At 37.6% G+C, this 27,838-nt stretch overlaps 1 protein-coding gene across 4 annotated transcripts; it reads left to right on the top strand.

The window, feature by feature from the left end:
* On the top strand, positions 1-27,347 carry LOC104915014 (uncharacterized). 4 transcript variants are annotated; one of them, XM_010725634.4, is made up of 8 exons: positions 6,314-6,432; positions 7,110-7,443; positions 9,757-9,921; positions 11,767-11,889; positions 13,842-13,889; positions 16,155-16,252; positions 17,898-17,990; positions 24,133-27,347. In XM_010725634.4, exons 3-8 carry the CDS (start codon positions 9,765-9,767, stop codon positions 24,310-24,312), a joined length of 699 nt encoding a protein of 232 aa, XP_010723936.1. In that variant the 5' UTR covers positions 6,314-6,432; positions 7,110-7,443; positions 9,757-9,764; the 3' UTR covers positions 24,313-27,347. The 4 variants fall into 4 exon arrangements, with proteins under 4 accessions (XP_031413146.1, XP_010723936.1, XP_010723934.1 ...); XM_010725633.4 differs by having other exon boundaries at positions 6,351-6,432; positions 7,205-7,443; XM_031557286.2 differs by lacking the exons at positions 6,314-6,432; positions 7,110-7,443 and adding an exon at positions 1-157.
* Positions 27,348-27,838: the final 491 nt, after the last annotated feature.

A 27,838-nucleotide genomic window follows, 5' to 3' on the forward strand; every position in this document is an offset into this window, starting at 1 on the left:
ATAAAGCAGAAGTAAAATTTTACTATGTTTCCAAAACTGGAAGCTGCAGGAGGCAGCTCAGAGGGAACCAATGTGACTTTCTGCACAGCCATTCTGCATCAACAGAGACCTTCCTGCAGAGAAAGCAAGTTGGGACTTCGGAATGATGATGCTGGAGGTGAGCAAGTCAGATAATCAAATAGTGTAAAAACCCTAATATCTTTAGTTCTAACATCAAATCCAGTATTTATTTTTGCTGTAGGATATCATTTATTGTTGCAGCTTGCCAGCCAGTATATACAAATTGAGTAATTGACTCCTCAGTCAAAGAGAAATGCTGTTTTTCATTCAGTTATGCATTTCAGAATCTTCCTCCCAACTATCCAGCTACTGATCTTCACAAAATGTTCATGAATGTGTATTTTTTTAGCTAAGCTTGCCTCTTCTTCTATGTCCTCAGCAAACTTGGTCGGAATAATCCAGCATGTTCAAAAGTGACTGGAGAGGAGGAACAGACAGCACAATTACTTAAGCCTCAGTTCTTTAGGAAATAAAACTAACAGGGACTTAGTTATCTCCAACTTTGAATATTTTGTCTACAGCTGCCCAAAATGAGAAAGGCAGCCGCTAGACTGTTTCACAAACTTATCATTTATTTATGCTGAAATTTCAACATTATATTGAAAAGCTGAGATTTCATTGTCCCAGTATTTTAGGAATGGCAGTCATTTCCCTTTTTCATTGCAGAAGAGTGGAGAAAAATGTACAGTAGCAAAGAAAGATTGAAAGTGAGGATAGATCTGCACATTAAAAGTATACAAAAAGCTCATATTTAGATGACTAAAACATTTCCCGTTCAGTTCCTTTGTAATCACTAGCTGTAAAGACCATGTTCCACAGAGTCTGAGAAGACATATGATGTCTGGGCCATGACTAAAACTGCAGGTTTTAGACAATCTGTCTCTAATCTGCTCTAGACAACCTGCTCAATTCCAGCAAGTAGCTTTCCAGCTGAAGGGCCCCCAGCTGGGAGAGTGACCTCATCCAAGCTCAAGAGAGATTCATCTCAACAAAGAGGAAATCAGGCAAAAAAACCGTAAGGTCTGCTTGAATTAATAAGGAATTCCTGTACAAACTCAAACACAAAAATGAAGCATACTGAGGGTGGAAACGAGGATGAATAACCTGCAGAGAACACTAAGACTATTCAAATATTCAGTGATGATGCTAGGAAAGCTAAAGCTCTAAAGGAGTTGAATCTGAACAGTTGTCAAGGCAGCAGAAAAGACTTCTATGGAAAAGGGAGAATGTGGGCTGAATGAGATGGGGACCCGGTTACAAATAGTCGGGAAAACACCAAAGTACTGAATGCTTTCTTTGCCTCAGTCTGCCAGTAATACTGATCTCCAAGGACTCAGGTCTTGGAGACAGATGAAAAGGCTGGAACAAATACGTTATACTCTTTGTGAAAAGTGGTCAGGTCAGGAAATGCTTACATAAACATACTTGCAGACCTTGATGAGCTGCAACCACAAGTGCTAAGAGAGCCAGCAGATGTCATTGTGAGGCCACTCTTTATCATCTTCCATTGATTGTTGCAGCTAAGAGAAGTGTCCAAAGTCTGAAGCAAAACAGATGTCACTCCTAAGTTCAAGAAGGGCAAAAAGAAGGATCTGAGGAATAAAAGGCTAGTCAGAATCAATCTGAGCCTTGGAAATGTGATCCTGGAAACCATTTTCAAGCATATGAAGGAGAAAAATATGATTAGTAATAGTGAATTACCAGGCTCAGAAGGTGGTGATCAGCAGAACAAAAGTGATTTTATCTCTGTGAACCCATACTGACTACTCCCAGTCATCACTTCATCCTTCATATAGTTTAGAAATGCTTTCTAATGTTATTTGCTGCATTGCCTTCACTGGGATTAAGGTGAAGCTGACTGGCCTTTACTTCAAAGGATCTATATCATTGTTTCCTCCTGGAGACAGGAATGGCATTTGCTCTCTTTCAATCTTGGGAACTTCTCCCAGTTTCCATGAATTTTCAGAGAAAGCATGGCCTCACAGTGATGTCTGTGAGTTCCCTCAGCACTTGTGGATGGACTCTGTTAACTCCCACAGGGCTTGTTTCCACCTTTTTGTTTTCCAAGTTCCTCAGCTGAATCCTTATGAACCTGTGTCCACATTGCCTCTTACAGAAAATCCTCACTGAAATCAAGAGAACTAAGTAAACAAGAAAGGACCGCTTCTTAATGATACAAACTGACCAGCCTTTCTGTAACTTTCAATGAGAATATGCGAACTTTTAGAAAGTCTTTATATACTGTGTTCTTCCCACTATCTTTAGCAACAGAATGGCTAAAGCCAAAGTTAAAATGCCTCATGTTTGCCTTTATGAAGGAGAACCTGTTGTGGTCCCGGAAGATGTCCTGACAGCCTCCAGGCTTTCTGTATGCAACGAAAAGATGTGTGCTGTGTATTTCAGTGTACTGTCATGCAATGGAGCACTTTTGCTCAGCTCCGTCTGTGCACCTGTGTACTCCCTACAGAGCAAACAGAGTGTAATGTTTGTGATTTCAGATTCAAGAGACAACACCCTTCTATAATTCCTGAAAGCATCAAAAATGATGTGACACATAATGAGTAACATCCAGTATAAGAGTTCTAGACTTTGAGAAACATCAAATAGCAAAACAGAATTTGAGAAAAAATATTCCTTTTATACAGCAGTTTTTCACTTTCTGTGAGTGTGTTTTAAAGAACAGCAGTTGTCAACAGGCATTACTAAGTCAATAATCTTCTGTTGTATAGGAAAACACATGCTGGTTTAATTAAGTATGTGATGTTCTGCACAGTAGAAATCTTCACTGTAGAATTATTTAAGGACAGTTTGGAAGTACTGGGAGCAATAGATAGTAGACAACAGACTCAATTAAGTCCTATATATGTCTTTGGCATGCCATGAAAACAGGATATGAATTAAGATAAAGTTGACTGTTACATTCTAATATTGAAAAGTACTTATCATATTAAAAAATGCCTACAGTTTCCAGGAAAAAAGAAAGAAGTCCTGTCAGATTGCTGTGTCAGTTTGTTTCAACAAGCTGCTAGATATATTGAATTTGGTATCTTCATGACTCTGGGCGAGAAAAGACCACAGTGTGAAGTAAAACTGCAAGTTCTGATACAAATATTAATTCACGTTCTGGTATAATGAAAACATAATCTATATTCTCTAATGAGCCGCTGGGTTTTAGAATAGAAATTCTTTATTCAAAACTAGAGCTAATTTTGAATTTTTAACCTGTTATCTTCAAAATCTGAAATTCCTATGTTTCACATCTGTTTGAATGTTTTCAGTCCTCTTCATTGAAAAAACATAGGATGGGCTTTCTTTAGAACAGTGCTTTTTTGCTATCAAACTTTCCTCCAGTGTAAACCTGGCAATACACAGACTTTGAAATAAATGTTTGTTTCTAGTATGGTCCATTGCCTATGCTTTAGTTTAATTGCTGTTTGAGAGACTTTGAATTATTTCTCCTGCAAATTCTTTGCAAATTTATTGGCTGATAAAATGTATTTGCTGATATTTATTTTATCCTCAATAATCAAGCAACAGCATATTACACCAGAAACATTTTTTTTTTGTTATTACTGAAATATTGACTTTCTGTAGACTATTCTCTTTTTACATTAAGAAAGTATTTAATTATCATTCAGTTGTTCTCCATGTTATTTTTCATCCTAAAACTTCCTGTATCTCATTAATGTAGTTAAGTTTTAGCTTGTATGTTGTTTTCTGCTCTGTCATCCATAAAACATTAAGCATCACCTGGTATAATAACAAGGATGATAATGAAAAGTTTAAGCGGGTTAGTACAAGCACTTTTGTTAAAAGAATTTACAAAACAAATAATTTAAAAACTGATAATAATAGTAAGACTCAACGTGTAGTAATTTCATTGATTTTTTTTTTTTCTAAATATATATTGTTCTCTAAAGGCTACTCCCCTTAAAGATAATTTGATGCAAGATATTCATTTGAATTTGAAAATATATCCTGTGGTGGACTGAAGTCGTCGTTGTAACAGTAAGGATACAGCAAACATTCTAAGTTCACGTAAATAAAGATTTATTAGTGTATTCTACAAATGATGAACCACAGTGATTCTAATGATGAAGCTATATCTGGAGGAAAATAAGAAAACATCAGAGAAGAGGGAGAGAGGGTGGAACAAAAAGGAAAGTGAGAGATGTGGGCACCAAGGAGGAGAGAGAGAGATGGAGGAAGGGAGAGACACTTAGAACAGAGATGACCATCCGCTGGGGCTTCCTGGATAAGTGTCCTACCCTGGGCAATCTTTCCAGTAGAATTGGTGGTCACCCTCACAGTACTTTTCCCACAGTAACTCGGTATTCTTCATCAGGACATGCACAAATCCCCCATTGATAGCTCCTGCTTATGCTGTAATCACTGGTGGAATAAAATGTTGACTGGGGAAGGTGCTGCATGGCAGGTTCAATGCTGCACTTTCTGCAAGAACTACTGATCCCAAAATGGGAGCTGTAACCAAATGGTAGGAAAATGGAGGGGAAGAGGGATTAATTTCAGGGACAATTGCTTCCTATAGGAGCCCAATGTAGCCATGTCTGTAGTTGCAAGGCCAAGATTATTAAAAAGAGCATGAGAACAACATCAGAAAAATATTGTCGCAAATCTGAGTTACTTTAAACTAAAACTTTATTCATTTACTGCCAAAGACTTCTACTGATGTGAATTTAGAAAGATCCTGTGAAATCTTTCACATACAGGAATGTTCAATGACATTATTAAAAAAGAAATATGTTTAAAATAAATACTGAAGTCTGTTAATTGTAAAGTCAGACGTGATATTGATACATCTTCAGTATCTACATGGCTTAACTTTCCCAGATCATTTCCATTACAAATAATTTTAAATAGTTTCTCTATGTGGCTGTTGTTGTTATATGTTATTATTTGGTTATTCTACAGCAGTGTTGCTGTAGTTCATCACCTCTGTACATTCGTGTAAAATCAGGAATTGTTCTGTGCTGTAGCTGCGGGGAGCACAAGCACTTCACCTAGGTCTGGAACATTACCTGGGGGCCAGGATCATATATAGCCTGTCTTACAAATTGTTCATAGGAGAGAGTCTGTATCATGCAGCCTGGATCCAGTCACTTTTAACAACAAACACAGCTGCTGCAGCATAATCAGGTCTAACCCATGAGCAGCCTCTGAAAACCTGTGTATTCTAAAAATGCTCCTGCTGCATCATATGCATTTTTAATTGTATTTTTCCTGTACTAAACAGTCACACATTTAGAGAAATACCCACATTTCTGTGTCTGCCTGAGTGACAGGCAAAGATGTGAGATTTCAAAGTTCTGCACTGCTTTGTTGCAAAATGTATCTTCTAAGAAAGTCTTTCTACAGACCTGATGTATTTCCAGAGTCCAGTGGGGGCTTAACAAACTAAAAGAGGTATTTTATACATTGAGAAATTTCTTGACATTGTATACAAATTCTGGATAAAAGGAGCAGCTCTGTTTGGATTTGCTGAACATCAATTTTTAGAAAACTGGCATAAAGGAGTAGAATTGTTCTTAGCGGAGTTTCATTATTTCAGGGAGGTGCATGGATGTCTGATTGACTCCTGTAAAAATGTAAGGCTTGCATTAAAGCAAATCTAGTGCTTATGAATAGAAAGGACTGTCTGATAGGAAGTAGATAGATAAAATCAACTGAACATAGCAGATTGTGATAGAGCTAAGCCTTTCATGATAAAAAATTTGAGGTTTATAGGCAGATCAATACAGCACATCCGCCTTAAACAAGTTCACACTCATACCAGAAGCAAAGTATTGCAGTTGTTAAATAGACTGCAAATTGCTTTTTAATAGCTGGGTAAATACTCGAGCAATTTTGCTTCAAGCTTCCCGCAACTGAGGCTTCACTCCTACTTGCAGAAAGACAGCACTGCCAGAAACCCAGAATCTGCCCTTGGATCAACCTTTGAAGGAACAGACAATAGCGGCAATACGAGTGACATACAATGTTTCAGTAATAATTGTGGGATTATTCAGGCTCTATGCAGAAACGGGAGCTAAGAAATTGCATGAAGTTCCAGGGAAGACATTTTCTACTGCATCCTCTACATCCTCTACTTTGAGGAAATAAAATTTAAGAAAATTGTATTTACCATTTCCAACATTCCTAGAATTCTGTTACCAGTGAGAGCCATAAGAATATTGATGTGAGTGAGTGGGTATAAAGATCAAAAAGAATAGATCCACGTCAGACTTTTCTTTTATTCTGAGGTTTGGCTCCCTTCCATGTTTTCATGAAATAAATTGGCTGCAGCAAAGCAGCTAGTAGCATTCTGCCGAATGGAAGTATCCCAGCAGAGGGACAGAAGCAGGCACAATAAAGGTAAACAGGAGTGAAAGATTGCAGCAGGGTTCTGAATGGGTTTCAAGGTTTCACATTAAGACTTTATTTACCATACTGCTTGTTTAGAATCTAACAAATACTGATTTATCTGTTCACTTTAAACTTCTCTTCCAAAGCCTCTTCTGCAGCCTGTTTTACATCGAGTCTGTATGTTACTGTATCTATTTTAGAGTCTCTAGATTTTGTAAAAGCTAGCTGATATGAAAGTAATTGCGTCCCCATTATTCATTAACCATATGTTGGCAGAAGTTCCTTTTAATCTACTGTTAAATTGTAAGAAACTTTGAGAAGTTACTTATGTTATTTGGAAGCAGGACTGTCAGCTGCAGCCGGACACAGTAAAAACAGATCTGATCCAGTGGTCCTAGAGAGCACTTGCTGTGAATGTATCTGTATAGAATTAGATAATATTTGGATCATTCTACTATGTGAACGGACTCCAAGTTTTTTAAGTTCTGTTTATACGTACTGAGATGTGCCTGGGATAAGTGGAACAGTGAATGATGCCTAAGAACAAAAGGGATTACTAAGGAGGCAGGAAGTTATACAGATTATATGCCATTTTATATAAAACAGATTTTCTTTACTGCCTTCATGCAAATTCATCAACATGTTGTATGTAGCAGGAAAAAGATTCAAACCCCCTATGCTTTCAGGGTGATCTTGCTGCCACTGACCACCACTGTGCTTAAGTATAGCTGATTCCAGCAGCTTGAAGAGCCAAAGATCAACTTTTCTGCTTCCCTTCCAGTTAGTGGATGTGAAACAAAATGAAAGAGACCACTGTCTCCAAAACAAATGGTGTCTGACCTGATCTGCAGCCAAGAATATGCGCCTCCTCTTTCTAGCCCTCCTCAAGCTGTGTATACTGCACAGAAGTGGAAAATTAGTGAAGAAATGGGCATGAAAAGACATTACAACAACAACAAAAACACATAACTGAAACAACTACGAATAAAAATGAAAAGAGTGGGAGTAGGTGGCATGTATGTAAGTACATGGTGGAAGAGGAAAGGGTTATCAGAATAAGAGTCTTTATTTCGCACACTGCTGTGAGTTGCATGTGGAAATTGAAGCTGTGGAAGCTTGTATCTTTTTAAATCATTGTAGAGAGTTTTATTTATCCTACAGTGCTAACAGAACTAAGATCTAACACAAACTTTTACAATTTCTCATTTTTAAATGTCTGCTAATTAAAATAACCAAAAATAATTGAATTTGAGTACAGTCCTTCAGAACTTGTATACACCCATTGTTCTGAGTAGAAAGTTTTCTAAGAATAATTCCTCTGTCCTCCCCAGGATTTCTTTGGGGTCCAAGGTTGTATTGTCTTTGTCTTCTCACAGAGTTGATGATTATAAATAACCCAGATGAAACAGTCTTTGTGTCTCGGTGGTTTGCATGGTGTCACTTTACCTCTTCATAAAATTAATTTTCACTTCAATAAGCATTTAGGCCTAACTGAACATAAGTTGCAATTAATAACTGCAGTCTATGAAGGACAGAGTCAATGGAATCATAAGATTGTTCCCTGGCTGTTCCACTAGTTGTAAAAATCAAGAATTTGGATCTTCCGGACTTCTGATCAAGTGCAGCCAAACTTATACTTTCATTAGAAACATTCAAAGAGGAATCAAATGCCTATTTTTGAGCATCCCTAATTCTAACTAGGCCTTGACACTTTGTAGGTGCTGAACTCCTAGCACAACAATACCTCTGAAGATTCACAAGCTGGTATTATTTCCCAGATGCTCTGCAGACCCTAACTCAGTTAGGAGGTTGCAGAGGTCAGGTTCAGTTAAGACTTCGCAAATGGTCTTCTTTATTTGTTTAGCTTACTTCAATGATGAAGCAGTTACAGAAAGACGAAGAAGACCTTGACTTTATTTTCTACCCCAACTATTTTTTACTAGACATCTGAAAAATGAGAAAATTCAGTAAGTAGGAAAAAAATATATCTTTCTACTAGAGATATTTCACTTTTCCATAGGCTAACTCAGTGTTCATTTTTAACTGAGTCAAAAAGTAAAAAAGAACCTTAGCTAGCTTTGTGTAATTTACTAACAGGAGAACTGAAGTGAAAGAAGTCCTTCATTTTCACCATTTCTCATAAATAACTAATGTGAAATATTGCATCAGAGAACTAAATCAAACTAGAATACAGAACTCACCTTCCTAAATGATTTCATAAATTATTACTGTCATGCCACATCCACAGGCTGTCTGGTCTGACTGATATTTGGTCATTCTATGCAAAGTTAAAATTATGGGGCTGAAGTTATACTTGCCTTCACTTAGTTCATTTTCCCAGGGTACCGTAAATAACTGAAGCTAGGTGTCTTCTGTGATGTGCATTTTGCCATAATAAGTGGTCACAAACTATTGATTTCAGAAAATTACCTAGATTTGAGAAGCCCAGTCTCCCTTTTTTCAAACTGAAGTGTTATCCTCAGCTTTTCTGAAGTGCAGTGATTCAAGCTGTGTGCTAATAACCTATTAGCTGGCTGGGCGGTTCACTCGTCAGTGTATTTCCCATTCTTAGATGCTAACCTTTCCTTAGGATATCTACCTGAGGTAATCCATTTATTCATCTGTCATTCAAAGAGAAACACGTTGTTTTAGTAAATCAACGTTGTTTATCAATTGAAAGATGCAGAATACACTGAAGTCAAATGATTAAATAGCGGGTGAATCACTAATTATCTGAATTATACGATTTGTTGGAGGTTGATTTTTTTTCTTGCAGCAACTTCTTGTATTCATGAATGAATTATTCTAATATGCTACTCAAGTTTATAAACTGTAGTTCTCCTTGACTTTCCGTTTAAGATTACAGTATAGCTGCTTGTCTTTATTGAAATTTAGGCTATGGTATGTTGAAGTTAGCATCATAAACTATCATTTATGAATGCTTTGAAAATGATCTTAAACCAAGGTATTTCTGAGGGACAGAAAGAGTATGATTTTTCAATCTGGCCACCAAACTGCAGAAAGATTGCTATGGTTGAAAACTGTAAATTAAAAAAAAATTGAAGTAACACAAACTAGTCATATTTTGTCTAGGGGCAAGTCTTTTTCAATACATTCCTTTAACACAACTTTATATATACATCTTAGTAGAAATTCAGATATATCCAACTGAATTACTGCCATCGGAAACAGTTTTTACTTTTTAAGACACAAGCTTTAGTCATCCAGGCTGCCATGTTTATTGGATTTATCCTCATTCCCTTGAATGTCGTGTATTGAAATTTTACCATTTTCAAACTTGTTTCTCAACTGAAATATGAACTTATACTTCAGGACTAGGAATGAGAGACAACTCAGGATATCAGAGTTTCTCAACGAATTGCAAAATGGTGCTCCGCTCGGGTCGTGAAAAACCATACAGAGTGCCTACCTGTAGAAGGCAAAGAGTGGGAAGGGAATTTCCGGTGAGCACCAGATCAGCAGCTGCTAAAATCTCAGGTAACTTCTCCTTTTGAATGAAAAGTGTGTTTGTAATTGTGGGATGCCAGTCCAAGGTTGAATTCAACTAAATCAAGTACCAAAAGCAGCTCAAAAATAAAAATACATGAAGGAATAGCAAAGCGAAACCTGGCTTTTAAAAAAATGAGCACTCCTCAAAGAAGTGATGTTAATTTTTTCATATGACTAAATGCATTATGGTGATTTCTTAAGTACATCTGAAACTCCCTAGAAGAGAGTGAATGTCATAGCAGGCCTGCCAACTGTTCTGAGTACTGTACTAGTTCTTAGAGTATACCAGAATTCTTAAAATGTAAGAGCTATAATGCACCATAACAGGTCTTTCTGAAAGTGTTGCTCTGCTAATTTCTTTTGAGAAAAACCCATGTTTCTTCTGGAGGCCTTGTAGCTCAAGTTGTCAGACCAGTGAAGAAAAGGCCTTTGCCCATGTATGTGCCTAAGGTCCAGCATAGGATGTGTCAGAGCTGCCAGTGCAGGAGGGTCAGAGTGTGCATCTCTTGTCAATTTTGTTCATTTTGTTCAAGAACATGTTGATGCTGTTCAGCAGAAACAGGGACAACTTCTCAAAGACAGTTCTTCTTTCTTTTTCTCTTTTTTTTTAAAGCAAAATTTCAGCTGAAAAACGAGTATTTCAGGGGAACTGTACTAACTTAAAAGGAGTAACAAAAGTTTGCAGTGAGGTCAAGCATTCCCAGAGCATTATGTCATAGCTAATGCATTTTCAGTATCCTGTTGCTTCACTTGCCTAACTTCCCACTCAGAAAGGACAATTTACTTTACAACACTTGTTTACTATAGAGGTCTGCGTTGTTACTGGAACTTCTTGAGCTCTGTACTGAATTGGAAAGTAGCAAACCTGGCCCAGGAAAAAATGCTCAGTCTAGTATAATCTAAGTTGTGCCTTACAGTATTAATCTGTAGATGCTGCACACTCATATTCAATTGTGGTGAAAAACAACTTGTCTGCCTAAGAACTTTTACCTATAAATACCTTTGCTGTCATAGTATACTTCTTTTTTCAGTAAGAGATGCCAGGTACTCTGTACAACCTCCTTTCCTGCCCATCCAACCCTCCAACACCCCCTCCAAAAAAAGGCTGCTATTGTAGGTAGCCATATGCACCCTAAAACACTTATTTGTATGCAGATCCAATTTTCAAAGTGGAAAACTGGGGAACAGGGAGGTTCCCCATACTTATGAAAGGAAGGAAACTATCCAGGAACAACATGCTGCAGAATCATTTCCCCCACATCACATTTACCTTTCTTCAGATTAAATTTATACCTTAACAGTGTGTTCTATGCTGCTGTCCTCTCCTGTGGGCCCCCATACAGAGTGTTACTTTGTTTTGCCTTCCCACACCAATTGCTACTTTAGACCCCCTCTTTTTTTGTGTGTGTGAAAATTTCTCCTTTCCCTGTCAGCATCTTCCAGCACAGCTATCTGCAGGTTGTCCACAGCTCCAGCCTCCAGGTTTACAGGATCCTCTCAAGTAGGAAGATATTTTTGCAAGCTCAAGTTTCTGCACAAATGGGGTAACTCTCCAGAAAGCTCAGTTTAAATCTCATATTCTCATTGGGGTAAATTGCAAGCAAATAAATCCTTGCTTTCCTTCTTGGCACAGCAACCAAGCCTCTTAAAAAGCAGCTTAAGCTAACTGTATAATTATATGTTGCCCATACTATTCTAATGTACATGTAGTTTATGTAAAATTTACACTGATTATCAAGCAAAAATAGCTATAAAATACACCTTATACTTTATTACGTAATTTTATCATTTTTCTGTTATCAGTACAATTAATTACAACTCATTTATGATTAGAGCTTCAACTGAGGAAAACACGGAGGTGCTATATACAGACTGAAGATTCAAAAACTGTGCATTTCAACTTAGATGAATGTGGTCGTCATGAAATATCAACCATGGATTCACAACACCCTGCAGGTAGTGTGCTTTTGGACCAAAAGTCATTAACTGTTTGTGTAGTATCATAAGGAACTGCTGAACGCACTTTTATACAATCTGTTCATGAGCCAGTACAGATCATATTTTGTTGCATTTTTACGAATATTGATAGTGATATATGAAAACATTTATTCCAGTTTAAAATAGGTAAGTATAATACATACTAAGTATACATAACAATTTTTCAAAAAGATTATTTTGTTCACTCCATTTAAATTATTGGGAAATCTACATTTTTGGTTATTAATTATAGAATGGCTTGGATAGGCAGGGACTTTAAAGACCATCCAGTTCCACCCACTACATCAGGGTCACATCCAAACTGATCTTAAATGCCTCCAGGTAGGGGACACCCACAGCTTCTCTGGGCAGCCTGTGCCAGTGCCTCACTACCTTCCGAGTAAAGAATTTCTGCCTAATGTCTAATCGAAATCTCTTTTACTTTAAAACCATTCCCTTTTGTCCTGTTACTATTAGAATGTTTAAAAAGTCAAGCTCCCTCCTGTTTGTAAGCTCTCTTTGAGTACAGGAAGGCCACTATAAGGTCTCTCCAGAGCCTTCTCCAGGCTGGAAGAGCCCAGTTGCTTCAGCTCTTCTTTGTAGAAGCAGTGCTCCTGCCCTCTGATCATCTTCATGGCATCCTCTGGACCCTCTCCAGGACCTCCATGTCTTCTCCAGTCTTGGTTTCAGTATTTCAGGGAGGATCTTGTACGGGCAGAGCAGAGAAGGACAGTCACCTCTCTGACTGTTGACCACCCCTCTTTTGATGTAGCATAGTATACAGTTGGCTTTCCAGGCTGCAAGTGCAAATTGTTGACTCATGCCAAGTTTCTTCTCCACCAGAACCTCAAAGCCCTTTTCTGCAGGGCTGATCTCGATGAGCTCTTCTCCCACTCTATACACCCATCTGGGACTGCCCCAATCCAAGTGCAGCACCTTGCAAAGAAAACACTCAGAGACAAGGGCAAAATGAAGCAAAACAGAGACATTCTGGAATTTGTAGAACTATTCTATATTTCATGTAAACCTCCTTTTATCTCAGGCAGGTCTTTTCTAATTGATCCCAAAATGGTACACAGAACCACAGAAGTGGTTCTTAGGGTTTCTTTGGGGTATTTTTTGGTTGGTAAGAGGCAAGTAACAACAAATACAATTATCCTAGAATAATTTATTTTCCAAAGATGAGATAATAGAGATAATAAAATAGGCAGATTTCTTATGAAAGTACAGCAAAAAGTGGAAAACTGTAAGATCTGTGAGTATGCTCATGGTGTTAGAATCCTGTTGTAGAAGATACCACTATTCTCCAAGAAAAGAAAAAAAAGAAACAACAGAAAAAAGGAAATTCTATGTGATATATTTGTATATGTAAACACAAGTATCACAAACATACATTCATGATAATATCAAGATAGCATCATATAAGGAGCCAACTCCTTGTTGTACTGTTATTTGTGGCTTTGAGCTGAATAGGTAATGCTTTCCCCAACGCACTGCCTACATAGTGCACGCTGTTAGAAGAAATGCTGTAACACCCATTCCATGGCTACCTGCTATTTCTCAGTCTTACTCATTTTGTGTCAGGAGTCTCACATCTACTGCCCAAAGACCTTAGGGATTTCTATTTGATATCATTTAAGGCCTTACATTTCATCACTGGCCTCCATTTTGTCAAGTGTATTCTGTTTTGTAAAAGACATCCAGACAATATATTAGATTCGGAGCACAGAAGTCAGGGTGTATGTGTACAGGTACAACTGTTGAGTCTTAGTGGCACCACATGAATTCAGAGACCTGCAAGAAGTGAAGTCTGATATCTACTGCAGTTCCGAACCATTTCTCCATTTCTCAGACTATACACTAAAGCAATTCTTCAAATCATTTTTAAATTTGAAGGATGGTTCTGTCTAATTCTAAATCTTTTGTTTTAGATACAGCATGGTTAAGCCTATTCACAAGCAAGGAGCCAGCAGTTAGAGGTAAGACTTGAATGACTTATGTGGGAACAAAATGTTTCATTCTCTTTGTTAGAGACTGATTTAAAATGAGTTTGTAATGTTTCTAAGACATAGTATCAGAAGCCATATATTAAACCAGATGTTCATTTAGGTCAGGCTACTGGACAATCTTAAAAGCCACAAAACTTGCCATAGCAAGTTATGAATAAGGACTTAAACAGAGGACAAATGTGCACAAGGAAATAGAATGCACACAAGCTTGTATCAATATTTTTGAAAGAAAAACACGTGCTATATTGCTGGCACTCGAGTCTCAGCTAGCAAAGACCTGTTGTAACAGGAAGGGGAAAATAAGAAGTGTATGAAGAAAGAGAAGATGTATTTTTGGAACCTCCCTATTGTAAGCATAACAGATGAGTGGTACATTGAAGGATACTTAGTTCCAGTATTCCAATAAAAGATAAATTTATTTCAGTTTTAATCAGAAAGAACTGCTGTGATCCAGGATTGCACCTTGACTAGTGGTCAAGTGGGAATTTCTAGGGAAGACTATAAAATACTGACCCATCCATGCAGTACTTGCCTCAATCCCAACAATTTGCATTTCAGGGATACCCCAAGCTAGAAATGGCACCTTGTATTTCATCAATAACAAGGCATTCAATTTAGCATGAATTTGGTTGTAAAAGTACCCCTTAAGACTCTGGTTTTAGAAATCAGAGAAGATAAATTGCTCAACCACAGCCCAACAGAGAGTGGAAGCAGCATGTACAAAATCATGGAAAAGTTCCTTACTTTGCCTACCAGCAACCATCTACCCAGTAGCCAATTTGTCACGTTTATCAGATGTGATTTAGACAGTTAATCTCCCTTAAGTCAGAATACTGTTGTGACTTGGGTGTGAAATATCTCTTGCCTGCTGATGTGCCACCTATATGCTACAGATGTTGGACAACTGACTGAAGTAATCTGAACTGGTGAATCTGCACGTAAAGAAGTGGGAAGACTTTTAGATGTTACATTCTACTACATTTATCAAATGTAATTATAAATATGCAGACTGAGCACAACATGCTGAAGTGCAACTCAAATTTTATCAAGGATTTTTATGCCCTTCTAATGCTGTTACTGGTTCAGACAAAATTCCTTTGGAAGACTTATACAAAAGCATTATAGCTAGAGTAAGAAAGGGTAGCTAAAATAATATATAGGATTAAGGAACATAAAATAGTTCTGGTGGAATGAGTATGTTCTGCTGATTCAGAATATCCTTCAAAGGCTGAAAAATATCCTCAGTGACAAGAAAAAAAAAGACAAGTCTTTAACTGCAGCTGTTAAAGCTGTTAATTACTAACCTCTGTAACTCTGTATGCTCTGTATTCATTTGCTGTGGTGATGGACATGTAGGTTTTTTCTCTGATTTGAACACATGTCATACTATTAATTTATGAAAAAAATAATCTCTGATACAAAAAAGATCTTAAAAATAAGTTTTTTAGGGTTTTTTTTTTTTGTCATAAACAGTACACTAGAAATATTTTCAAAAGCACAAGTAGTGTTATTTTAAATAAATCTTCAAGGCAGATATTTATGGTAGGTAATGCTATTTGCTAGCTAATGCTTTTGTATCACATAACAGTTGACAAAAAGTAGCTTTATTTTTTGTTTTTCTGGGTCTGGGACTTTGAACTATCTGAGGGCAGTGTTTGTTTTATCAGATTGAGAATTATCCCATGTTGTATACACTTATTTCCTGCAGCTAAGAAAACAATGTTTTCAAAAAGGAAGTCTATCCAGTGCACCCATTGAGAGTGGAAAGATTTTAACCAACAAAGTACCCAGTAAATAAAACAGAAAAATCCTGTATTTTCTGTAGAGGTGTGTGCATGGCCAGGTGTATTATATGAACCAGAATCCTGTATACCTGTAATAATATTGTATACCCATTAATACCCATAATAATGTGAACGTGCCTTCACAGTTGATGAGTTTATATACATAAATGCACTTATATTCACATAAATCTGATACTCCATATATCATATTTTTTATCCATAATCAATTTTTTTGCAGAGAGAAATTGAGTTTTTGTGTGACAAATTTAAATTTGTCATGAAGTCATAGACTTTAAATACTATTCAGAGGAAAGACTTACTGAGTGATTGTATTTGTTTTTCTTCCTGTACCTATGAGTGTAAAGCGAATCTGAATGTTTTCTACTTTACTGCTTTCATCTGTGCTTCATTTTATGAAGTGATACACATCTTACTGCAATTCTTTTTCTAGGAAAAACAAACTCTAAAAACGTGGTGGTCCTCATGCAGCGATTAAAGTGTAATGAATTTGTGCTTTTGAGCAAGGGCGAAAATCAACTCTGCCTGAAGGTAAGAAGTAGTTTAATTTGTAACTTTTAAGTGCTCTTTTTCTCTGCAGAACAATTTCTCCCACAGTCCTTTTTGAATTAGTTTTCCTTTGCTTATCACTTTCCATCTTGCACAACTTGACTACCTCCCTCTCTGCTATCCAGACAAATATTTAAAATAGATTATTGCAAAAATAATTGGGTTTAGGCTACCGCATTGAAAAGAGGTGAGTTTAAGAGGGGAATTATTTTCTCCTAATCAGCCTGACTTAGAAGAATCTGTTGTCGGAGCATACTCATTTTCTTTAGTCTTGTCTGGTTTATTTATAGTGGCAAGAGCAGTCAAGGTCAGATTTCCCTTTGGTAGGGTCAGGTTACAAACCTTACTATCTGTCTGAGGAAGAACTTAATGCAAGAATTTAGCCTTTATAGCAGGGCAAAGATCTGAGCTCTGTTTCCCCACATTATATCAAGATAAGGAATGATCATAGAATCATAGAATGGCCTGGGTTGAAAAGGACCATCTTGTTTCAAACCCCTGCTATGTGCAGGGTTGCCAACCAGCAGACGAGGCTGCCCTGAGCCACATCCAGCCTGGCCCTGAATGCCTCCAGGGATGGGGCATCCATAGCCTCTCTAGGCAGCCCGTTCCAGTGCGTCACCAACCTTTGAGTGAAAAACTTCCCCCTAGTATCTAACCTAAACCTTCCATCTCACTATCCACTTTTGTAAACAGACATACCCCCTCCTGCCTATATGCTCCCTTCAAATTTTGGAAGGCCACAGTGAGGTCTCCCCAGACCTTTGTTCTCTCAGCTGAACAAGCCCAGTTCCCTCAACATTTCTTCATAGGAGAGGTGCTCCAATCCTCCAAATGTCTTTTTCTGAATAAATCTGTGTTTTTCTTCTTTTTTTTTTCATTTCAGGACTTTCCAGAAAATGTCTCCTAAATTTTTTTTTGGAAATGTGCTTTATAAGATACATTAATCATGTTTATAGCATATTACCACATCGGAATTTTATTTACTTTCCTTGGAAGAATAATTATCTTTTCTGTTTCAGAGATGATTTTTTCATAAATTAATTATATGAAAGGTGTTCCACCAAATCAGAGAAAGAACTGAGTGTTCAGTACCCGTAGAGGTTACGCCCCATCACCTATTTCGAAAGTATGGAATAATACCAGATTACATTTCTTAGCATGACTAAGAGCAGTTGTTAACCAAAAATGGCGTAAGATGTATTTACTATCCTCCAACTATGTAAAAACCTTGGAAAGATCACTGACTATTCTGTTTTCAACAGAATGTGAATAATTCTTTATTCATGACAGGAAATCTCATAAGGAGGATGACAGTGCTCCTTATCTGCAGTTATTTCTTTTGTATTTGGTTATGGCATGCTGCAACCTCAGCTGTATTGCAAAATAGAATCTTGGCATTGAACAGTTCGTTGGATTTTCTTTTGATGTTTGTTTCCAACCCAATTCATAATATTTTCAGGAAGTATTTTGAGAACTTAAAAACTTATTCATCTCAGATAACTGAAGTTTAAGTACAAGTGAGTTTTGGGGAAAAAAAAATAATTTAGAATTAATACAGCATTTTGTGCATTTAAACTGGAAAATGTGATGGCAAAATTACCAATTTGCATGCTGGTAAACACAGGTTTTAAAGGGATGCTGTTCCGAGCCCGATCATACTTCAGTGGAAAAAGGCAACAGGAAAACGTGCAAGAAGAGAGGTCTTGACTTCAAAAAGGTATGTAATTATCATCAATTAATAAAAATGTATGTATGAGAGAGAGCATATGCAAACATAAATGTAAAAAAAAAAAATTAAAAGCTAAGTATATTTCTATTGTTACCCATGAAATGAACATTTACGCATTTATTTTTACCATTTTCCTCAAGAAAAAGAAACATGAGCAACTTTTCCAGTTGGCTTGTGTACACAATACGTTACTCAATCTACAGTGAAATATCTGAGTTTTAATTACAACATGAATGACAAAAACATGATTTTTGTGTTATTGTGCTTCTCTAAAATGTGGGGAGATGTACAAGAAATCATGCTACATGAAAATTACTTTTCAAAGTCTAGAAAATCCTGATGAGTGCATTAGCAGATTGAGAAGGGTCAAATTGTAAGAATAATGATGTTTTTAACAAAAATGAATCCATGTATCAAAAACTTACGGAATTGATAAAAACTCAAAATATACATTAATAATAATAATAATAATAATAATAATAATAATAATAATACAAAGTATTTAATATAAATAAAAAATTAAAAGTAAGCAACTCCCAAAGCACTTTCAGAGTGAATTTTTTTGTCAGCAGGTGACTGTGAATCTGGAGTAACACACTGTGTATCTGATGATATGCGGGCAGCCAGGTCACTTACATAGTAATGTATAAAATTCAGAAATTTTGGTGACCAAAGTTTGATTTTGTCAATTCTTCTATAGATAGAAACAATAAAATATTTTAAGCATGGGAAGGATGATACTTTAGTTGTCCTGTAATATATTTTAAGCAGATATTCTAATGCAGAGAAAATAAAAAGCTGTGAAAGCGTTGAAAACAATTATTTTTTATTACGGTTGTGCTCCAGCTGACTGCTCTAGACGATGAAAAGACAACATTTCCAATTTCAGTAAGGAAAATTAAAGCTAACTGGGATCAAGTAGCTTTCACAATTTCATAATAACAAGACTGAAATACTGAATATCTAAAATTCACAGCCTAAAATTTACTTCATTTCTAATATTTCTCCAAAGTCAGAAAGGAATTCTGGCAATTTGAAATTACCGTTAGTTTCTTGCTTGAAGTCATTCTGAAATGATCTTTCAAAGGTAAAAGCTACACATCTATCGCCTTGTTTGTTTGTTTGCATAATTAATTAACTGATCTCTGGTAAAAAAACAATTCAGTCCTTTAGTTTACTTTTCTCCTGAAGTTCCTACCAGAAACATTCCTTGTTTCTACACAGAAGCAGAAAACAACAAGGCAGACAATATTTAAGACAAATTCTAACCTCTTCCTTGCATGATATAACTCTACCTTGAAAGCTTTTTTATAGAAAAGAAGACATGCCTTTTCCTGTAGAGCTGTGAATAGAGAAAGAATTAAGAAACCATTCTAAGAACATATTTGTTATACACCTTACAAGGCAGCTAGTGAGTGACCCATCACAGTTTGCAAATACCCTCAAGTAGGATATCAGAGAGATCAGTAGCCTGCATTTGGGTCACGCCCAAGAGGCAGTGCCATAGCCCTACCTGGAATTTGAAATTCCTGTAAACCTTCTAAAATGGGTGCACTAAATAAGAAATATTTTTTGATATAATGAGTTAAGCCTCCATTGTGCACCGGGCTCAGGTTGACTGAGCTACATGGTGCCACAACATGGTATTTTGTCTGCTAGTTTTCAGTAGTGCTAAAGACTGGCATTTTTGTTTATTACTGGAAAACTGCCAATACAATTACCAGAAACATGAGAATCTGAAGCCTGCCATTACACCAGCAGAAAGACTTTCCCACTGTGCTGTAGATTTCCGTTTCTGAAACCAAGACTTGTGGAGTCACAGTCAACAAATATTCACTAAAAGATCTTTTATTATTTAGCCTATTATCATAAGATAATAACAGTTTCTAACGGCAAATAATAGTTTGCAATAAAAGCTTACAATGACAGAGGATTGAAGTGGGTAGGTAACACAGACCACAACCAATGTGTATAACAATGCTATGCTGGTAATAGCAGAGTAGTTTGCACAGTATACACCATTCTTCCCTCACAGAAGGCACATACTGGTGGTCATCCACCTGGAGCCGAGTCCCAGCATTGACTGAGCAGCAGCTATTCTAACCCAATAGTATAGTTTGCTTTTCATAGTTATCCATATCATAAAGTAGATAACTATGCAATGGGTTGTAGTAAGAGGTGTGGAGTATTATTTCCTTCCCTTCCACCACAGGAAAGGCTTCCAGGTCCGCCCACACAACATGTTGACAACAATGGAATCTTTCCAACCGCTCATGTATTTCTCCTGCTGATTAATATTGTCTGTTCCAGCCCAAGTAAGATTACATTTATAATCTCTGCCACTTGATGTAGTGCATGCCTAGGGAAATGTTAGCCCCAGTCATTTCTTCTAAAGCAAAGGTTATGGAGTTGAAATGAGTCAGTTAGTATTCACTATTCACATTAATGTATTGATTTGACCTGAATTGCTCAACTAGATTGTTATGTGTGATGCTCTTCTTATTCTTGCATTCTGTCTCACAAATCAACACTTTCCTCAGAAGTCTGGACCAGAATTATTCAGCCACATGGTGTCAGAGCTGTATGCTTATGGCACAGGCAGAAGAACAGTGAGCCTCTCACCTCGCTCTCAGTTTACATTAAGCATGAGTAGTGCTCAGTCTTCCTTCAGCTTCGTTCTTTTTTTATTTTCTTCCTTGCTTGATACCCCTCCTAAATTCCTTCTTGCCATGACATGCTTACTTAAACAGTGACTGAAGTCAACAATTCTATCACTAGATTTGGCTCTTTCTCCTCAAGTTGTTCCCTGGTGGGTTATGCAAGATTATTAGGTTGTTACTGCTGGACAGCATTTTTCCAGAACTGAAGGGTTGCTCACACAGTTCCATTAAGGCCTGACTAGTTTTTATTCTAGGTCTTCTATAATTCACTGAGTAGTTAGACAAAGCTAAGCAAGACAGAGTCAGAGGGCAGCTATGCAGCCATCAATAGAGTTATTGTGGGTCTTACTCATGCACCAAGCTGACAAAAAGTGAGGACAATAGAAGTATTTTGGTTCAGAACTGTAGGTCAGTGATAATGCCATATTTACTCTGCTTAGCTGCTGGCTGGAGTCAATTTGTCGCTGTCCTTTCTGGCACCTAGCCAAAGTGGCCTGAACAAAGTCACACCACTATTGAGCTCTTCTGCAAGAGGTATCCTACAGTCCAGTATGAGCAGGAGTCAAAATGCATGCTATAACTGATGTTACATGTTACCAAAGTGTTGTTCTCAAACCCTTGGATGGCAAGGTATAAGCCAGTTTGCTTCCATGTGGAGGGAAGTGCAATGCAACTGGAACTGAATGCCCAGGGTGGAAGTACAGCCCTATTGTTCTTCAGGACAGGACTAGCTGTGAGGAGATAAGGGCTGCACTGGAACAGCCACTTGCATGATTCCATCACCTTCCATCACCAGTGAGATAGGGAGAGATGAGAAATACAGAAATAAGAAGACTTTCATGTCAAAATAAAGACATGAAAGTATAATATGTGAAGGTTGGAAAATCAATCAATCAAACAAACAACAACACTACGTGATGCAAAAACAATTACTCTCCCTTTCTCATAAACAGATTGGTCAAAATAGAGACTGACAGCATAGAGAGCATCACCATTCTCTGAGCAACAGACACCTTGGAAGGCAAAACCACTCCCCTCAGCATTGGGGAGTGCATGTCCTCTGCATGCAATTGCTGAGCATAAAGTCATCTGGTGTGAACCTTTTTGTGGGTTGGGGCCAGCTGTCCTGGCTGCATTGCTCCCAGCCTCTTGTCCAGCCTGCTCCCTGGGGCTGGATTTGAGAAAAAGATGTCATCCTGATGCCGAGCAAGCACTGAGCCATCACGCTTGTGTGTCATCAGCCCTGCTCCAGTCTCAACTCAAACCATCTCATTTTTCTGAAATATTTCCCAAGGACAATGACTTCACTGAGGCAGCTGAGATGGCTGTTCAGTTTTATTATTTTGTTTATCATCAGCTGTTGCTTATGTTGATTAATGTTTCCTTGTTTCATATGGGGCAAAATATGTTATAGTATGCCATGTACATACCATGATGGTGCATGGCGAGTTGCTCTGCTTCAGCTGTCCTTTTCAGACTCTTATCTTTTAACTGCTTCCTGCTTCAGAGAGCAGCAGTTAGACCCAACCTGGGGTTTTGATAATTGTGCCTCATTTGAATCCTATTGTGCTGATTTATTTTAAAACATTGATACTCCTCTCTCACACAGTTTCCTCTGAAACATTATTACATACCTGGACGGATTTTCTTTAGCCTGTTGAGTCAACATATGTTGGGCATATGCTACTACAAGAGCACTGTGTCTTACCTGCGGGGCATGACTATGGTGTATTTTTTTCATGAAAGCAAACCTGCAGATTTATTTTTCCTCTAATGCAATGCCAAAGAAATAGATTTGTAACTGAAAATCACCTGTTCATTTCCTAAATTGTACAAATGATCATGCCTGCTGCAGTAGGAGCTGTTTTCTGGTTGCAATATGAGCAATCCTCAGAAAGAACTGATTGGAAGAAGTCTGTCATTCTCTGGGTTTTGTCATCTGCCTTTTTAGCAGGTCATAATGGAAAATTACCCGGTTCCTGCTTTCTTGCATAGAACGTAGTTATAAATATTCCTCAATGTCAGAGTCAGGACCTGTGGCACCTCGCAGCCTTGAGTCAGCACTTCCAGCAGTGGCTGCTCCTGCTCTCTTCCACCCACACTGTATCATTCCCCAAACCATCTTCTGATGGCTCCCTCATCTGATTTTCCATCACTTCATGCAGATATGCAAATATTGTTCCATCTCATTTGAGTGCCCTTTGCTATTCATCTTTGTAGGATGAATTTCTACATGGCACACACTGATTCCTCTTCTTGCTTCTTCTGGTTCTCTCTTTCTATTCCCCCCAGGGTCTTCTCTTCCCATCCTCTCTATGAATCCATCAGATTCTTTCATTAAATGTACTGTTCTGTTCTACGGTTTTCATTTTCAAGTTACCAGAAGGTGTTTTTCTTAATGACAAATTTTCTTCAGCTTTCCTGTTTTTAAAACATAAATTTTGGCTTGAAGCTGCAAACACTGTGCTGTCACTCTGGTTTATCAGGACAAGATGTTTTAGCTGCTTTCCATTATAGCTTCATTAATACGGGAGGTGTATCCTCACGTTTCACTTTCTGTGCTCTAGAGTAACCACAGGGCATATTCTTTCCTTTCATGTCAGTTGGACTGAAAAGGCACATTCCTCCTTCTATGGCAAGGTGCTTTTTGCTGGAATCTCCAGCATAGTTGGAACCCTTTACTACTGTCTCTCTGAGCCTTATCCCAAGCCTTTCTGATTTTTCTTTGGGCAGGCCTACCACCTCCTCTGACTTTATCAGAGCTCTCATTGCTTATTTCAAAAGGCTGATGGACTCCAGAGCTGATGAGTCTGGGGACTATCTCTTATCTTTCCTCTCTCCAGAGTGGTCTTTTCTGGTAACATTTTTCATCCTCATCCAGGAGCATCTGGAGAGCTTATACACATTGAGTCTTACCAAGGGGCTGCTTGGACAATAGTTATTTCTTCTTAAGATGGATCTTAGAAGAAGATTTCTTGGAGACTTGAGATGTGTACAAATTGTACGTAATAAACCAGGTTTTATTAAGAGTAATAGACACTGTCATATTCAGATTACTCCAAAATAGGCAAGAGAAGCTGTCACTTGACATGTTGTTTCTACTGGCAGCTGACCTGGAAGGCCTGAGGTAAGAAAATGACCAGAAGAAAATCCTAAACTATTCCAATAACTGGCATAGTGCAGAGCAAACCTGCACTGGTCTTTTTGGGAAGCAAAGGAATGCAATTGCAGTTCTGGAAGCGCTCAGTCCTTTGAGGGTAGCAGGTATTGTTGTGTTTTCATTCCTCATAGAATCTAAACCAAATGGTTAGATCTTCAGTAAGATTTATGATGAACACTGGAAAATAAATGTCACTGGAGAAAACCATTTAAAATATACCAAGATAGCAATATCTCTGAATTTTCATAATACAGGGCCCTAAAGAAAAGCTTTATAAAATAACGTGTTCTTTGCACTGTGTATTTCATAGCTGAAGGAAGATAATCACTTTTTCATCATGCATTCTGAAGGAGATTCGGTAAAGTTCCAGTGCTATGAAGACACAAGTTACTTTCTGCACGTGAATGATCACTCACTTGACATACGCAAGCTGGATCATGATGACCCTGATGGGGAGAGGAACTTTGTCTTCAAGGTGACATATTTTTAGGAAAATTTTTTTTTCTACCTTTCAATGGCCTGAGTACCAGTACTGCTCCTATCACAGTTTAAACAGAGAGGGCAAGAGGTTGAGGTTAACTCATTTCTATTTTGCCTTATTTTTTACTTCTTTTTTGTTGTTCTTTCAATCACCATTTTGCATGAGTAACATCCTTTCTTTCTGTACTTACAATAGGAAGGGGTAATGGCTAAATTTGAAAAACAGTAACTAACTTCTTTTCGTATTGTACTTGCACAATTATGGACTTCAGAAGCTGAATTTTCCCTGGAGGGGAAAAGTACATTGGGTATATTCCAAGGGCAAGGGAAAAGAGCTCACGCACAGGCACGGAAAAGCATAGCTTTCCACAGTGTAAACATTCCACTTTTAAAAAATAGGTTTCTTATAAGCTTATCTGAACTTGCAGTGAACTTGCATTTAGAAGTCATTAAATGCTTATGTATGTGTACTGACCAAGTAGCTGTGGGAAAGCTGAGGAAAGTGCCGCTCATCTCAAGGAGAGTAGGGGAGGAGATCATCTCAAGGAGAGCAGGGGAGGAGATCAAGATTGGCAGCTTGGAGGGTGCACGCACTCAGCCTGGCAGCAGTGCAGCCTCATCTGGACCCCAGGGGAAGTGCAGTCAGTGCTCGGCTGCAAATTTCTTAATGACTAAATAAATTGGAAGTAAATAAACTGAAAAAAAGCACACACCACACCAGAGGAGCAGTCTTACAGCAAAGGGCCCTGTTAGTCAGGGTTGGACTTAATGATCTTAAAGGTCTTTTGCAACCTTAATGATTCACAGTTCTAGGAGGAAGACGCTGCTCCTTAGAGCACATGCAACTCTGCGAGGCACAAAACACATTGAATGGAAGAGGAAACAAACCATAGCTATACACATTTGGTGTTAGAAGTCTGGTTCTCAGTTGCTGTGCATGCAGTCCCACTGCCATTTGGTGGCACTTTTCTTTAACACAAGCATTTTGGAACACATCTGTATGAATGCTGGATGTCATGCACCTGTGCAAGGAGCTGTGGCTTAGCTGCAGTGAAACAGCATACAGCAGTAATGCCCTGCCAGGGCTGTTCACTGCCAGTGAATCCTAACATCAGTCAATCCAATTCATGTGCATTACAACAAGGCAATATTATATTTCTTTCAGTAACAGCAGTGTGGTGCTTCACTGCTGGACTACTACATTAGGAACAGCAAAAATCGTTTTGTTGCTTCCATTGCTTAGAGCTCAGAGAGCTTCTGAGTATTCTACCTGTGAGCAATATCTGTGGCTTCTAGATCTGTTAAGTGTTCACTGAAGTCAGTGGGTGGGAAACAAACAAAAATACAAGAACAGCCCAATCCCAACAACAATAACAATGAAAAAACCTACATAGTTAATGGAAAATATTGGTGATAGATGAATGTTTGTACTGGATGATCTTAGGGGTCTTGGTGATTCTATGATTCTATGCTTCTACAATTCTATATTGACTACAGCATATGTTACACAAGAAGTAAGTTATTTAGAATAATCTATTATGCTATACAAACAATAAATTAAATTGTGTGTTAGGTGCAATAATTTGACTGAGACAGTTTGATATTTACTAATGGCAAGGATATCTATCACCTTACTCAGGTCACAACAGCTGATGAAATTGCTACAACTCATCACAAAGCTTGCATGAAACATACTGATAACATACCTCTGCTGATGACTGCAAAAAATGTGTTTAAACTTGGTGAACACTGGTTCTGTTCTATAGTCAAAGCTTAAATTTTGGCTGTAATGTAGACTGCTGCACTTCTACCATCTACCTTAAAAACAAGATTTTTTAAAACACTTTAAAACCTTTTTGGATATCAGCAGTGGAGTTTTGTCAAGTTGTAGATTTGAGATACAAAGTCAAAATGTTTTTGACAATTTTTTTTTTAGAAAATAATAAATTCAGTCAGCTCTGTGATGAGAAATCAGATCAACACTTCATGGATACTCATCTTTCCCAGACTCTTACTTTGCACTTACAAAACCTGTAAACTGACGTCTTCAGCTTCCAACTAATCTGAACAAGTAACAGACAAGGGAGAAAGCATATATTAATTTTATTTAGGCATAAATACAAAACTAATGCCAGTGAGTTTTTGAGCTTTTTCAAAATATAGCCTCCTTACTTTACAGTGGGGGAAAAAAAAACATATTTATCCAATGTGCCTAACATTTGAATATGAAATATAATTACTACTTTGCAGTTTACTTTCAAAATGAGGCAGATATTCTTAAACTTTTACTTTGCAGATATGATAATTATTAAAATATTAAAATCAATATATAGGTTTTGCTTTTCTGTGCTTCAAAAGCTGTGCCTAATAGAAAATAGTGGGTTCTGTTTGATGGAAAATAATTTAATACAAGTGTTCTCCATATGTAGTTTCATGGGCCTCTGGTTCTTTGACCATATTTGTGACCTATTAGAATAAAATTTGTAAAAGAACATCATTCAATATAAATAATGTGATTCTGATGCTAGTTAATCCAAAGGGGAGATAGAATGTATAAACAAGTGTTGACCATACCTGCCTAGGATCTATGTGCTAATTAATCCAGAGACTACATTTTTTTGTCCTTGGAGAAGGGAACGGTCACTCGCAGTAGAGAAATGTTGAAGGTTGGCAAAAGAATCATTGCATTAAAGTCTGTTTAGGATCAACTGTTGTACATTAAAGCATGAGATTGGTACCCAACATTGCTAGGCCTGAAATATATGCCTTCTATGCACTGTGTTACATACTACTTTCATTATGGACAACTGTGGATTATGATCTAGATATCAAAATCAGAAATTGTTAGTCTAATGAATGTTTTTACAGTTGGAACAAAAGCTAACGACCTATCTTGAGTGTGGTTATAACAATACTGAAATTTGTAAAACTTCTAACTAATTCAAGTTAACCATTTTCTATTAAAGGAACACTATCAAATACTATGTACATTTCCATTTACTCTGTTAATTCTCATTAGTAACACAATAAAGGAATAGACAAAGATTCTCTCTCCTCCTCTCTGATATGAAGTCCCCAGCCGTATAGTTGTTCTTGTTGGAAGTCACCCTTTTTCTTTGATGGCATCACCACTGCACAAAATCACAGAACCATATGGGTTGAAAGGGACCTCTTGGGGATCATCACATTCAACTCCCTGCTAAAGCAGGTTCCCTACAGAACGTTGCACAGGAAAGCTTCCAGGTGGGTCTTGAATATACCAAAGAGGGAGACACCACAGCCTCCCTGGGCAGCTTGTCCCAGGGCTCTGTTCCCCTCACAGTAAAGTTCCTCCTCATAATGGCATTGCACTGCCTGTGTAGCAGCTTTTTTACCAGTTGCCCCTTGTCCTGTTGCTACATTAGATTTCAATAGACACATTAGTAAAGGGAGACTTACTAATTTATGAACCTCATAGTTCCCCACTGAGGTTGACAGAACACTGTTCTATATTCGGCATAGATTTTAGATACATGCAGCACATATTTCGAACTACA

This window comes from Meleagris gallopavo, chromosome Z (genome assembly GCF_905368555.1).
Source record: "Meleagris gallopavo chromosome Z, MGAL_WU_HG_1.1, whole genome shotgun sequence".
Lineage (NCBI taxonomy): Eukaryota > Metazoa > Chordata > Aves > Galliformes > Phasianidae > Meleagris > Meleagris gallopavo.

Coding starts and splice junctions, on each gene's coding strand:
- LOC104915014 (XM_031557286.2), top strand. CDS start 25: ATGTTTCCAAAACTGGAAGCTGCAGGAGGCAGCTCAGAGGGAACCAAT. Junction 9,922..11,766: donor AGCAGCTGCTAAAATCTCAG/GTAACTTCTCCT, acceptor ATTTATGATTAG/AGCTTCAACTGAGGAAAACA. Junction 17,991..24,132: donor GAGGTCTTGACTTCAAAAAG/GTATGTAATTAT, acceptor TGTATTTCATAG/CTGAAGGAAGATAATCACTT.